General features: G+C 39.5%; 1 protein-coding gene across 2 annotated transcripts in view; it reads left to right on the plus strand.

Moving 5' to 3' along the window:
- Positions 1 to 2,837: 2,837 nt before the first annotated feature.
- The window catches only part of CHMP2B (charged multivesicular body protein 2B), a 35,331-nt gene continuing 23,198 nt past the window's right edge, over positions 2,838 to 14,970 (plus strand). The window contains exon 1 of one of the 2 annotated variants that reach the window (XM_039223645.1): positions 2,838 to 3,151. In XM_039223645.1, coding sequence (XP_039079576.1) covers positions 2,860 to 3,151 — 292 coding nt within the window. In that variant the 5' untranslated portion in view covers positions 2,838 to 2,859. The remainder of the gene's footprint in view (positions 3,152 to 14,970) is intronic. The other variant, XM_039223646.1, reaches the window with a different exon arrangement.

The raw sequence follows: 14,970 nt of genomic DNA on the forward strand, positions 1-14,970 counted from the left end.
TTAATCATGCAATGTAATGAAGCATCTGTGAAAACCCAAAAGGACAGGGTTGAGGGAGCTTCTGGGTTGGTGTATCAGAATGCCTCCATGTGCCACTGTGCCCAGGGTCTCAGACCCCAAGGGAACAGAAACACCTGCATTCAGAACCTTGTCCTGGGTATGTCTTCTTCTGACTGTTGATTTGTATCCTTTAATATATTTTGCAGTAAACCAGCAATCTAGTGAATAAACAGTGTTCTTGAGTTCTGTGAGCCCATCTAACAAATTAATCAAACCCAAGGAGGGGGTGAGGAGGATGGGAATCTCTGATTTATAGCTGGTCAGTCAGAAGAACAAGTAACAACCTGAACTTGCGATTGGCATCTGAAGTGGGGGCAATCCATGAGACTGAACATTTAACCTGTGGAATCTGACACTATCTCCAAATAGTGTCAGAACTGAGTTGAATTATAGAATACTTAGGTGATTTCTGAAAATTGCTTGGTGTAGGGAAAAAAAATACACACACGTTGAAATTAGTGTCAGAATTGTAACAACTGAATGAGAAGAGATGAAAAACCTGTGAGGAAGGTGGGTAAGAGAAAGGAAAAGAGGGGAGGAACTGTGTTTGTTTCTTCACTTCAAGCATGGTATGTGGCATTAGGTATGTAATAAATATTTTTTGCTATCTGGGCAATTTGGAAGAAGGGCATTGGATCATAATGATATGACCATAGAATATTAGTTTGTCATTTCTTAATGAGATTTCAAAAGAATCAAATTAAAAGGTCTCCTCTATCCACTATGCTTATATGTGTATCTTATTGATTCAGGGAGTTTGTTTATGATGATGGTGGGTTGTTGTTGTTTTTATGATAGTGGTTTTAAACAAATGGAAGATGCCTATGTATTCCAGTTTTTAGCTCCTTGATATCTGCTTCTCAGCTATATTTAAGTGTACATTCCTTTAAATAAGGAGCAAATACAAAACATACTAGTAGTTTGGTCACCAACTAATCAGAATGGATGCCAGCCAACCTGGTGTCTGTCAGCTAAATATCTGCCTGCTTCAAACTATGGAAGAATCAAGCTATTAGAATGCTGAGTTTAAATACTACATTTTTATTTTGTCTTTATTGTAATGAACAAGCCCTGTCTTCAGCTCCTGCTGTGCACTTTTGGAGGGTCTTCCATATGGTTGCTGCTAAGTATTTTGGCATTTTCCCAACTGTTACAATTGGGTCAGTAGGGGGGATTGTATAGGAGTAATAAAACAAGGGTGACTGCAGCAGGGAGGAGTACGATTACTACACACATAACAGCTTATTGCCTCATGCATTCAAGCACAGCCCAATGCCATCCATTACAACAGGCAGAGAGGGTAAACTGCCTTTCGCCATAGAGTTTATACACCAGAAAGGCCAGGCCTTGAGCACAGGGACTGTGTTCTTGTTTACATTTTTTCCCAGTTTCCTTACTTCTCCATTTTCCCATAAAATCTACAATAATTCGAAGGAGTAAGACAATTACCATGAAGGAGTAAGACAATTGCATATTACCATGGCATTCTGAGAAACTTTCACGAGCAGTCTCTTAGTGAAATTCTAGCAACAACAGCAGGATTATCAGTGGCTCTGAGGACTTTGATACCAGAGAGAAAAAAATGGGTTAGTGAAGTCTGACTCCCACAAACACTTAAAAATCCTTGAGACGTGATTCATAAACCCAGAAATGACTAATAGTATCGACACTATTACTGGAGTGTTTTCCCTGGCAGAAATGACATGAAACAAAGGCTACTATTATTTTTATCCTATGGAAGGCAGTGTTGCTTAAAGCTCTAATAGATTGGAAGGAAAAAAGTTCACAGCAAAATTAATATTCTTAACAGTGAAATAATATATTAAGCTGAAATATGTGCACACACACACACGCTTAAGTAAAACAATGAATTTAAGGTTTTGATCCTAAGATTGTATTTTCTATATTTATGCTTATACACACAAGTATTCTTTGAATAATTTATTATGCCTTTCCATTTATACACAATTTCTATATTATACACACAAGTATTCTTTGAATAATTTATTATGCTTTTCCTTTAGGGGCTCCTTCCCTCCACATTAAGCACCAATATGCAGCTATATAGCATTCTAATAGGTTCACAGTATAGCCATGATTTTTTTTCACGCAATTTCAAGAAATCGAGACTTAAATAGAATTGGAGACGTTTAAACCGTTATGCTAATATGCATGGATTTTTTTTAATGTTTCCAGCCAAAAATTGTAAATAACAAGCGTTACATTAAAAAAGTTGCTCCTCATTCTCTTCCTTCCCCGTCATCCTCAAGACTAGGAACAGGATTCCCAGAGATACGCCGGGTGGTCGGATGCCTGGGCCTAGGACTGCAGGTGAAGGTCTCGGGACCCACAGGGGCTGCGAGGGCGAGCTCCAGGGATATCGCCGGCGAGTCAGGGCGGGAAAGAACGTGAACTTGGGAGACAAACACCGCAGGGGCATGGACCACAGCAGTGCAACCAGCCTCTGCACTTTATTAAAGTACTGATACTGACAGCAATGGGAAGATCGTAAACCAACTGGTTCCGGGACGACCCACACTTGTCCTAAGACGCTGGGGAACCCCACTTCCAGCTTACCCCTAAGCAAGGAGGAAAGGGCTAACCAAGGCTCATCTCTGTCTGCATTCGGCAAGGAACCCACGCACTGAAGCTTCCCGGCACCGCTCCCGGTCTCCCACACTCCGATACCACCGCAAGCCCCCTCCTGGCGACCCCTCAAGCGCGAAAACCCGGCAGCAGCTGAGGTGAGGGCACAGGCAGCAGCTTCAGAGGCCCCAGTGCGCAAGCGCAACCGCCGCAATGCGCAGGCGCCGCCTAGAAGTGACTTCTCCAAAAAAGTGCCTTAGTTCTCGGTCACCTGAGCTCTGGGGTGACTCGGCTGCGGTAGGCTTCGCAGATACCCGCTCTCCGCGGGTCCTGCCTGGTGATCCCTCCCTCTTCTCTTGCCCATCCCTCCACCACCCCAAACCCTCTAAGGGCCTGTCCTTTGCGTCCTGTGTTTTCTTAGTCGCGGGTCGGACCGGGCCGAGCCGGGCAGCCTGGGCGCGGTCTCTGACCATGGCGTCTCTCTTCAAGAAGAAAACCGTGGATGGTGAGTTCAGGCCGGGCCGAAGGGGCCCAGCTCGGCGTTTCCCTAGTGTGTTTTGGGGGCTTCCGGCCACGATTCTTTCTGCTGTCCCTAGGGGCGGGGCTGGATCAAGTGGCCCCACAGGTGACCGCCCTCGTGCGTCACTTCTCTGCTTCCCCATCTCTTCTGACTCGCCACACCTACCTCACCTGGGCAGTCTGGCTGCTTCTCTCTGATAACACAACACACACCACCTTTATCACCACCCCACCCCCCACCCCTCGCCCAATTTTGACTTTAGCGAGGTGTTGAGCATTTTAAGGAGACAGGATTCAGCTGGCCCTTGAGTGTTGTTAGGCTGTGAATTGATCAATTTCTTGTTGGTTTCATCTGTTGGTTGGTTGCTTCTTCAATTGTAGCCGTACTATTTACAGCCGTATGAACAGGAAACCTGTACTGAGCAGGAAGAGGGTGTAACAGGCTCCAGTTACAAAATGAATCTGGGTCGTTTTGCCCTCAGAATATCCCGTCAGAGAGATGTGAAATGCTTCTTAACTGACTCGAGTAAAAATATAAAAGAAATCTAAGGGAAGTGCCTTAGGTTTAGTTTACATAATGTATCTTTCCTTCCTTATGACTGTCTTTTACTCTCTAAAGTAAGAGATGTGGTATGTATTATCTGCATAGAAGTTTACATTTTAAGATGGTTGCATTGTTTCAGACATTTAGCTCCATGTCATCTTAAGAGGAAAGAAGTGAATGTATATAGAAATATACAAATTGGTGTTTATTAGCAATTACTACAATGTGTATTTATATAACACTGATTAGTTACTCTTGATATTTTCATTGACTGCCACCAGGAACCAAATTCATTCAAGCTGTTTAAAAATCGTGTTTCCTATTACATGTTGAGTCTAGGTTGCTGCTGGTTCAACTAAAGAATCACTTCTTTGTAAGGGTCTAACTCTGTCACAAAAGGAGCAGTGGTAGCTAGACAGTGATTGGTACAAACTGGGTGCTGAGTCCAGACCTGGGGTAACTCCTTCATTCCTTTGTATTGACTGTTCCATTGCCAACAATTTTATTTTTTGGAGGATAACAAAGACATCATTTTTACTTTGCCACTCTCCCCATTACTTCAACATATAATGTAATTTTAGCTCTAATTTAGCACACAGCATAATACATTTTTGCTTACCCTGAGTGGTTAAAAAATTTTTTTTTAATTTATGGACTTTTTGGTAACTAAGGAGTACCATTTACAGTACCTGGGGCACCTTCCAAGTTGGAATAGGATGCAGTACACTTAGGAAAGATGGATTTTATTTGAGACTGCTGTCTAATCTTTAATGGGGCACCCCCCTCCCCCCCACTGGTTCAGTGGTATCCAGTTATTGTATGGTATTTCGGTGGGGGGGAAGGTTTGTTTCAGTTTTATATAGTGAGAATTTACTATGCAGAGGAAAGGAGTTGTACCTTTGTTACTGTGATTTTACCAATTATAATTTAAAAAAAACATTTTAACTTTAAAGGCTAAACAGCTTTAATTGCTTAAAACCTGTCAACTGTTTTCAAAGACATAAATATCAGTTCTATATTCTCATTTCTGTGCTTCTTGGTGCTTTTGGCATCCTAGTGACTATTGTGCTTGAAGTATATAGAGCAGAATAAAAAAAAAGCAAACAGTGAGGATGTGCAGGGAGGGTATTTAACTGTGTGCTCATTTGTAGTTGGGTTAATTCATTCAAGAAATAATGTTTTTTGCTAAATGAGACTTATTTGTGAAAATTAAGTCTGAAGGACTTTAGCTAGGAGCTATACTACTGATTTAAAGATCTATGTGAAATTTCTGAATGTAAATTTGCCCACCATGCACATTTACCATAACTGCTGGTACTACTTACTATAACTGCATACCTGATTTTTTTTTTTGCATTATCACGTCAATTCAAATCACCTAATGACATTTTAATTATATATTTGTACTTTCATTATTTTGGTATAGAGCTTTGTTGATATTTTTACTCCTTGTTTTACTAAAAAGAAGGTGTTTTGTTTCAAAGGTGACAGCATTCTTCTTAGCAGTAATGAGGCTATATATTATGAAATGTAATGTATTTTTATGCATTTCTCCCAGATCCTTGGACTCGTTGATTATTGATCATAAGATATTTTGCTGTGCGCTGCCTTTTTATCTGTTTCAGCAGTAATGGAATTCTGATATATAAGGGAAATATGTAACTGCTTACAGATCTGGAGAATAACTGAATCTTTTTGTCTCTTTGGATTGGCTGGAAGAGTTGCATACTATATCATTAAAGACTACTGCACTTGTAAATTAAAAAGGGAGACAACATTACAGCACTTATTACTCTTCAGAGTTATGTTTAATTCATTTTTGACACAAAGATGAACAAGTCTCTGTAGTGCATACTTTGTTACAGAAATTAATGAGAATTGTACCTCAGTGCTATAGAAGAGAAAGATTCCTTTGAACTTGAAATTACAATTTAGTATTTGGTTTTCCTTTTACTGATTTATAAGGTATATACATAGGGTAATGTGTATACAGTGTCCCCCCCCCAAGTGGACTAATGGTGACCTATTTATTGAAACTAATTATGAGCCTGTAAATCAGGATGCACCGAGGATTTGTCATAAATGGACAACTGAATGTGTCTTGTAAAAAGTGAAATTCTTTAAGCTGTGTGTGTGTGTGTGTGTATAATTTTTGCCTGTTATCTTCAATAAAGAAAAATTTGAGGTCCTACTCTAAGCCAGCATTGTGTTAGCATTTTGTATACAGAATCTTATTTAATTCTCACTGTTATTCTTCTTGCTTTATAGGTGAAGGAATTCCTCCCTCCCTCTCTTCTTTCCTTTCTTCCTTTTTTTGTTTTTTTTTTTTTTTTTTAAACTTAGTCCTTAAATGTTAATGTTCTTGTTGGTTCTATCTTGGGCTACTACTGTTCTAACTGTACACTCTCTCCCTACGTGATCTTATCCAAACTCTTATTATTGTAGTATTGCCTGAGTGCTGATGGATCCCCGTTTGTGTCTCTAGTTACATTTTTCTGAGTTTCAGACCAACAGCTTGCTGAGTATCTCGTCACAAGTACCTCAAATTAAAGAGATTCCAGTTTATCACCATCTCCATGAAGTCATTTCCTTCCGTGAGTCTCCATTTCCCATGTTGGCAGGTCCTGATTTTGCCTCCTACCTTTAATTATTTCCAAGTTTTGCTCGTTTTGCCTCTTACATATTTGACATACGTGATTCTCCACTGTGTGCCTGCAACACCTGCTCTCATTTGGATCCCACTTATCTTGCACTTTATTATGTCACCTTTCTGCTTTTCCTCCCTATGGCTTCATAGCTCTTTAATTGTTCATCTGCAGAGTTACTTTGTGATTTGATCCATCTGAAACCCAAATCAGACTATGCTGCTCTTCATTGTAAACCTCCCCCCCCCTTTTTTTTTTAAATCTTTGGTACCAACAGGATCAGTGAGAGCTCTTTGATAAGGCATATATGGTCCTCTTTGATCTGGCCCTTGTCTTTCTTGCCTTATCTCTGAACATTTTACTTTCCAGCGATATTGTTCTTATATTTATCAGAGCACACCATACATACTCTTTCTCACTCTGACATATTTTTGCTTATGATGTCCTTGTGCGTAGGATCCTTTCTTTCCTTTCTCTGGCTAACCTGCACTGTCTCGGGTGTTTTTCTTCTCAGAGCTTCTCTCTGTTGCCATCTCAGACTATGTTAAGTAACTCACTCCTGTATTCTTATTTTTTTAATCTCTGTTTCCTGACCTGCATTCATTAGAGCTAGAGTAGATCCTTATGTCTTTCCAAAGTTGGATTATGCCTTTCCTGAGTTGTCCCTACTTTCCATGTATGCAAGGTGGCAGACACTCTTTAGAATACATGGAAGTATCTCTGTGGCAGTTTACATTTAGAGACAAAATTTCCAAATAACAGTGTTTACTAACCAAAAGTAGTGTTTCCAAAATCCAGAGCTTACTATAATCTACATCCATTTAGCATTGTCACCCACCTACAAGTTCAAACATAATTTGAGGAACCCTACTGACAGAAGAGGAGCAAGCTTCTTGGTTTTTACCTTATTGGGATTGTATCCATGCTAGTAGTCGAGAGTTCATAATTGTGATGCTTTGACTAACTTGGGATGAATCTCCTGTCAAACAGTAGGTTGTGATGCCACATTTGTGATATCTTGAGAGAAAATGAAATCCACCATCTATATAAACTGAATCCCATCCAGAACTTTTCTGCTTTCTTCCAAATAAGCTAGAACCTTCTGGTGCTGTCTACAGTACCTAGATCTTTCCTAGTATGCTGTGTGTTCCCTTAGTGCTTGCTGTTCTGAATATTTAAAAACTCAAATTTCACTTTGTTTGGTCCCTACGTTCTTGGCACACCGAAGAAAAATAATTGAGTTTGGGATTCAGAAGCACAGTACTCTCCACTGAGCATTTTTCTTAGTAAATGGTCTCCATACTTGTGGTATGGATATTTCTGTAGGAACATGTCTTCCTCTTATATTTCTCCATTCCTAGCATGACCCCAAAGGCTAGTATTTCTTTTCATGCTATTTTCTACCTTCCATGTCCGTAAGTCAGTGAAACTTTCCTTTCATAGGAGCTTTCCTGGTCATTCCCTCACTTATCTAAAGTGAGAAAATATTCTTTTACAATTTTCTGAACTGACGTTATTAATGATGGTACCAAAGCCTGCGTCTTTGAAGACCAAGTGAGACCTAAAGATCTGCTGACACACAACCCATCTGAAAGCTTTCCTTCAGCTTTTAAAACCACTGATATTTTGGGGCGCCTGGGTGGCTCAGTTAAGCATCTGACTTCAGCTCAGGTCATGATCCCACAGTTTGTGGGTTCGAGCCCCACATCAGGCTCTGTGCTGATGGCTCAGAGCCTGTTTCAGATTCCGTGTCTCCCTCTCTCTCTGCCCCTTCCCCACTCCTTCTCTATCTCTCAAAACTGAATAAATGCTAAAATTTTTTTTTAAAAAAACACTGATATTTTACTATAATAAATTAATCAGAATGAATTTCTCAGGGCTTGAGTGAGTTTTTAAGCTACCATACAGCTAGACTCTCCTCTGTTTTCTCTTTATTTATTCATTCATATAGAGAGAACATGAGTGGGGGGAGGGGGGGAGAGAGAGAGAGAGAGAGAGAGAGAGAGAGAGAGAGAATCCCAAGTGGGCTTTCAACCCAATGCAGGGCTCGATTCCATGAACCTTGAAATCATGACCTGAGCTGAAACCAAGAGTCGATCATCCGACCAGCAGAGCCACTCAGGCACCCCTCCTCTTTTCTCTTTAGTATTCCACCTCTTCCTTCCAAGAAAGTCCTGCAGAAATTTTCCAACTTCAACCTAGTTTTTAAATGGATCCTTGGCTCCCTGGACCATATGTAGAAATCTGTTGGCACAATCCTCCACAGTCCTTTCTCTTGCCCATAGTTGTTTTCTGTTTTATTTTTTGTTCTTATTTTTTCTTTACTATGTAGCAAAACTGGTTAATTAAGCTGATACCATTCCTCCCTGATTTTTTTTTTTGGTATACCATTTCCACAGCCTAAGAAACAGATTTGCTTACCGAAATCTGATTCCTGCCCACCCATTCCTTCATTGTCATTTTCCTTCTGCCTCTCAGTAAATTTGGTTCTCGGAGCCAGGGTTTTCCAGGAACTGACCTTTAACATTTCCTTTTTATCCCTTTACTTTTGAGTTTGTCGCATTTTTGCAGTTTTTTTTCTCCTCATCAACCCAAGAAGGTGGTAGATTCCTGGATAGCCAGGACTCCTTTCCTTTTTATTGTAGGATGAGCTTCACCACACTGCCTTTACACGGGTGGTTCTTCTGTTCAGTCACGATCAGGGTGTATCTGATGCCCATTATCCTGCTACCCCAGGGCTGCAGACCCACCACTTCCACTCACAGCTGCTGCAGAGATTGTAGATGAGATCTCACTAAAGTGATGCCGTCTCGTCTCAGCTCTTGATCTCCAAAGCAAGTTAAAAAAAAAAAAAATGGTAAAGCAGGACGTGGGAACATTTTGTGCTCCTGTTTCAGTCCATGTGATGGCTAGATTTAGGACGACTGATGACAATAAAATTGCATAGATCAAAACTTTTTTTTTCTTTAAAGAAAACATTTAAAGCAGAAAATATGGTGTATTAGATTAAAATTTCTGTCATGACCTTATAGTAAACATGACCTTGTAGTAAAGCACAAAACCCGTATATGATAGATAGGATGCTGTCCAGTAGACCAGCTTGAATCCCACTGAATGGAAAGCATCTGCATATTTTGCCTCAGAGCTTCTGGGACAATAATCCTCACCTACCCTGTAAAGTTGAAGTAGGCTCCCTCCTTCTCCCCAGAAGAAGAGCACTTGAAACATGTTTAAAATAGAACTCACAGATTAATGAATGCCCGTATTTAAAGGTTTTGGGGGTTTTTGTTTGTTTGTTTTTTGCTTTTCACTCTAATCCTCAAATATATAAATTATATGTAAATAAGCAGGGTCTGGAAGGACAGCTGTAATTCAAGTTGGGGCCTGGTTTCAAATCCCAATAGAGAATTCTAGTAAGCTAGGCTGGACTACATCATGGAGATCCCTTTTGTTTTGTTTTTATTTTTGACTTTTTTTTCTGTAAGCAGATATACCTTATTGATTCAAAACCAACAAGAGCAGAGTGACCTTTTCTTTCTGTATCTTAAGGCCATAATTTAAATCTGTCATCATTCTAGTACATACATGTATATTCCATTCAGTAAAAAGAATCTGAAAAGCTTGAGATAGACTTTTAATGACTGCAGTGGAGCTACTTGGGTGGCCTTCTCTAAGTGTTGTGCTGGGTATAGGTGGGTAAAAAGGGTGGTGGGTAGAGTGGACCCAGACCCTTTTTACCTCAGGGAATGGTAACAAAGAGAACATACCATAGTCACCAGTACCAGTGCCATTTTAACAGTGTGAAAGTTTTTTTTTTTTTTTTTTTTTTACTACCTATTATGAAGTGCTTCACAACAACCCCACAAGGTAGATGAAGTGCTGGAATCTAAAAATTGGGATTTTTTTTTTTTTTTTGCTTAGAGAAGGAACACACAGTATGGACAGGAGTCCAGCCCTCTATCTTCTATATGCCAGCAATACCCAGTACATGTTTCTGTCATTGTCTTGACTCAGAATGAAAAAAAGGGGAAGTAGAAAATTGTAAAGGAAATATCTGGTTATGCAGTGCTCATTTTTTCTACTGTACAAAGAGATCTATCATAATTCAGGTTTTGTTATTGTTAAATTATCAACCATCGTTCTTGGTAACAAATAGAGTTTATTATACGTTTTAAAGAAATGTGTTAACTATGCCTATGAGGCACATTCTTTTACATTTCAGTATATGTTTGTACTCCCTTAGGTCACTGCTAACTGTACTATATTGGGATCGTAGTTGGCATGAAGTGCAGTGGGGATACAAATAGATAAATAAATAAAATCCTTGTGTTCCTTGCTCTTAAAGAGCTTGTAATTTTGGGAGGAAATTAGACCTACCAAAAAATAAATAGAATAGAAAATAAACTTGGCCTGAAAAACATTTGCTTCTCAGAACCATTCTCAAATTATTCCTTCCGAATTATCTAGAAGACCAAATCATGTGGGTTTAAATAGGGATTTTTTTCCTAAAAGTTAAAGGATATTGTATTCTAAGTTTTGTAGGATATGCCTATCATCTCATATGAAGAAAATGTTTTACTATCTTTTCTCACTTAATATGTTTTAAAGTGTTATGACTATATTTTAATATGCAACATTAGATGTTCTCAGTTTATAGCTTAGAACTGTTTAAATATTAATAGGTCTATTAACTATGAGGCTATGGAATATGCAGTAGTTAATTTTCTTTATTTTTCTTTCTCTAACATACAGTGACAGTTATGGTACACATACATACATAAAACTGAAGTAAAACTATTTTGATTAAGTTATATGATTTGGTAAAATTTCATGTCATAGTATGTGTTTCTCTAACAAAGATGGCTATATCTGTTTTCTACTCTCTGATACCAATGGGGGATGTCCAAAAAGACTCCAAAGAGACTGTACTCATTTTAATTGCCAGTCACAAGTCTCAGGTTGCCACCAATACTTCTGACCAATACTTCTAGAGTCCCTGTAACTCTTTTCACAGTTTGATAATTTGCTAGAACAAGATGTAGAAGTCAGGAAAGTGCTATACTTAGGAACAGACAAATGGAAGCAAAGTTTTGGGGGCTGTGAGTGGCACAAGATCTTCCATGCCCTTTTTTGGGCATGCTGCCCTCCCAGTTCACCAACCCAGAAGCTCTCCTAATCTCTTTGTTCAAGAGTGTTTTATAACCCAATCTTTAGCCCCACTCGCTTCTCCTGAGGTCAGCGGGGTGAGGCTGAGCTTCCCATAGTCTAATCAAGTATCTGGTCTTTCTGGTAACCAGCTCCCTACAGAAGCTACCTAGGGGTCTCCCTTCTCTTGAGTTAAAAAGATATTGCTATCACTAAAGAAGTTCCAAGGATTTTAGCAGTTCTGTGCCAGGAACTCCAGACAAAGATCAAATATATGCTTTTTATTATGTCACCCTAATAATGAAAAAGTATATGTTGATATAATTCTAGATCTTCACGATGAAGGCTTTCAGCAGTTGGTTTGCACCTGTGTCAGTTATCTGGCCACAATTTAACTTGTTCAATATGGTGGCCTCTCTTTCACGTCTGTACTCCTGTGGCTTTAGAAGATCCTCATCACCATCTCAGTATTACCATTTCATTTTATGTTAGTTGAGTTTAGGGAGTTTTCAGTACACAAAGATGTTATACTCCAAAAGTTTATTTGTAATTTCATAGTTTTACATTTGGAACATATTTTCTGTTGAAACAGTAGGATAAGTGGTGAATGTTTTTATACCAATTCATTGGCTTTGGCAGATAGGATGCTAAATTCAAAAGAAGAAAATTGGGAGTATTTGAGTGTTGAGGATGAAAAGGCTAATGGTTGTTTTTCAAGATAGGGAAATAAGAGCTCTGCCATTTAATGTCTATCTGTATATGTCAGAGGAAAGATACTGTGTTCTGTGGACTGAATTGTATGCCCACAATATTCATGTTTTTGTTTTTTAAGTTTATTCATCTTGAGAGAAGGAGAGAGAAAACATGTGTGAGCTAGTAAGCTGGGGAAGGGCAGAGAGAGAGAAAGAGCGCACGCGCGCGTGCGAGTGAGCAGGTTGAGGAGGGGCAGAGAGAGGAGAGAGAGAATTCCACGCAGGCTTCACATTGCACAGTGTGGACTCAGGGCTTGATCCCATGAACCGTGAGATCATGACCTGAGCTGAAATCAAGAGTCAGATGTTTAACCGACTGAGCCACCCTGAAGCCCCTACAAAATTCATGTTAATTCCTAACCCCTAATGTGACTATGAGTGGAGATAGGATTGTAAAGAGGTAATTGAGGTTAAAAGGTTGTGAGGATGTGGCCCTAATTCAGGAGGAGGGTGATCTTATAAGAAGAGGAAGAGGTACCAGGGATAGGCACACAGAGAAAAGGCCATATGAGGACCCAGCAAGAAGGCAGACACATCTGCAAGCTAAAGAGAGAGACCTCAGGAAAAAAATCACACCTGCCAGTACCTTGATCTTGGACTTTCAGCTTCCAGAACTGTGAGAAAATTAGTTTTCTGTTGTTTAAGCTACCCAGTCTGTGGTATTTATTATAGCACTCTTCGGAAACTAATAAATTGTGTTATTTTATTTTATTTTTAAATGTTTTATTTATTTCTTGGAGAGAGAGAGAGAGAGAGAGAGCGTGAGCAGGGGAGGGTCAGAGAGAGAGGGAGTCACAGACTCTGAAACAGGCTCCAGGCTCTGAGCTGGCAGTCAGCACAGAGCCCGACGCAGGGCTCGAACCCACGAACCGCGAGATCATGACCTAAGCNCAGGCTCCAGGCTCTGAGCTGGCAGTCAGCACAGAGCCCGACGCAGGGCTCGAACCCACGAACCGCGAGATCATGACCTAAGCGAAAGTCGGCCGCTTAACCAACTAAGCCACCCAGGTGCCCCCTAACTTGTGTTATTTTAGAATAGAATCCCAACCAGTGCTCCATGGAACATTAACATCTAGGAAATGTTAATACAGATTTCTTAAAAGGTATCCTTGACTTAATAAATGTAGGAAATAATCTATAATATATTCTCCCCTTAAGAATTGGCTGCATATTCATATGCTAAATAGTCTAAGAGGCCCTGAGGCCAAGAAATCTATTCAACTATTAGGGGCAGAGGGGCAGAGAGAGAGAATCTCAAGTGCCTCTGCACTGTCAGCCAGAGCCTGATGCGGGGCTCCACTTTCGAACCATGAGATCATGACCTGAGCTGAGATCAAGAGTCAAACACTTAACCAACTGACTCACCCAGGTGCCCCTAGTTATTTTTATTCTGAGTAAAGTTATACATTATATACAGAAGTGGTTAAGTTGTGATGTTCCATCAATAAGAGAATAATGGGTGTTGGCTCTGTTGGTTTTTTTTGAGGTGAAATTCATATAACACCATTGTAAACTGAACAAAAGTTCAGTGGCATTAGTACTTTCACAGTGGTGTGTAACCACCATCTCTAGTTCCAAAACATTATCATCACCTCACACTAAAATTCTGTATGCGATAAACAGTGACTCTGCATTCTCTCCCCACCCCCTGGCAAATACCAGGTGGCTTTTTGTCCTAATGATTTATCTATTCTTTTTTCTTTTTTTAAGAAAAAAAATGTTTAACGTTTATTCATTTTTGAGAGACAGAGTGTGAGCAGGGAGGGGCAGAGAGAGAGGAAGACACAGAATCCAAAGCAGGCTCCAGGCTCATAGCTGACCGTATAGCGCCTGACGTGGGGCTCAAACCCACAGACTGTGAGATCATGACCTGAGCCAAAGTCGGATGCTTAACCAACTGAGCCACCCAGGCCCCCCTATGATTAATCTATTCTGATATTTCATACGAGCATAATCATAAAATGTGACCATGTATATCTGTCATCCTTCACTTAGTGTAATATTTTTGCAGTTTATTCATGTTGTAGTATGTATCAGTACTTGATTTCTTTTTATAATCTAGCTCTCTTATACCTAGAAGTAGAGTTGGTAAGGTCATATGGTAATTTTAGGTTTAATTTTTTTAAGGAACCACCAAATTGTTATCCACAGTGGTTGAAACAGTTTACATTCCTATCAGCAATATATAAGGGTACCAGTTTTCACATCCTCATTAACACTTGTTATTTTCATTTTTGTTTTTGATTATAGCCATTCTGCTAGATGTGAAATTTCTCTCGTTTCCCTTATGACTGATGATGCTGAGCATCTTTTTGTGTTTTTTGGCCATTTCTGTATCTCCTTTGGATAAACATCTATTTAAGTCCTTCAACCATTTTTAATTAGATTGTCTTGTTTTTGAGTTTGAAGAGTTATTTATATATTCTGGATACTAGACTCCTTACACACACACACACACACACACACACACACACACACACATACAGTTATATGTTTTCTCCTTTTCTGTGGGATGTCTTTCTACTTTCCTTTGGTTCACAGCCTTTAATTTTCATGAAGACCAATTTATGTTTTTTTTTCTTTTGTTGTTCATGATTTTAGTGTCATATCTAAGAATCTATTGCTAAGTCCTAGATCATGGAGATTTATTCCTGTGTATTCTTCTAAGAATTATATGATTTCAGTTCTTATATTTGGGTCATTAATCTTTTTTAAGTTA

Source organism: Hyaena hyaena, unplaced genomic scaffold (genome assembly GCF_003009895.1).
Source record: "Hyaena hyaena isolate Hyena2069 unplaced genomic scaffold, ASM300989v1 scaffold_1416, whole genome shotgun sequence".
NCBI lineage: Eukaryota > Metazoa > Chordata > Mammalia > Carnivora > Hyaenidae > Hyaena > Hyaena hyaena.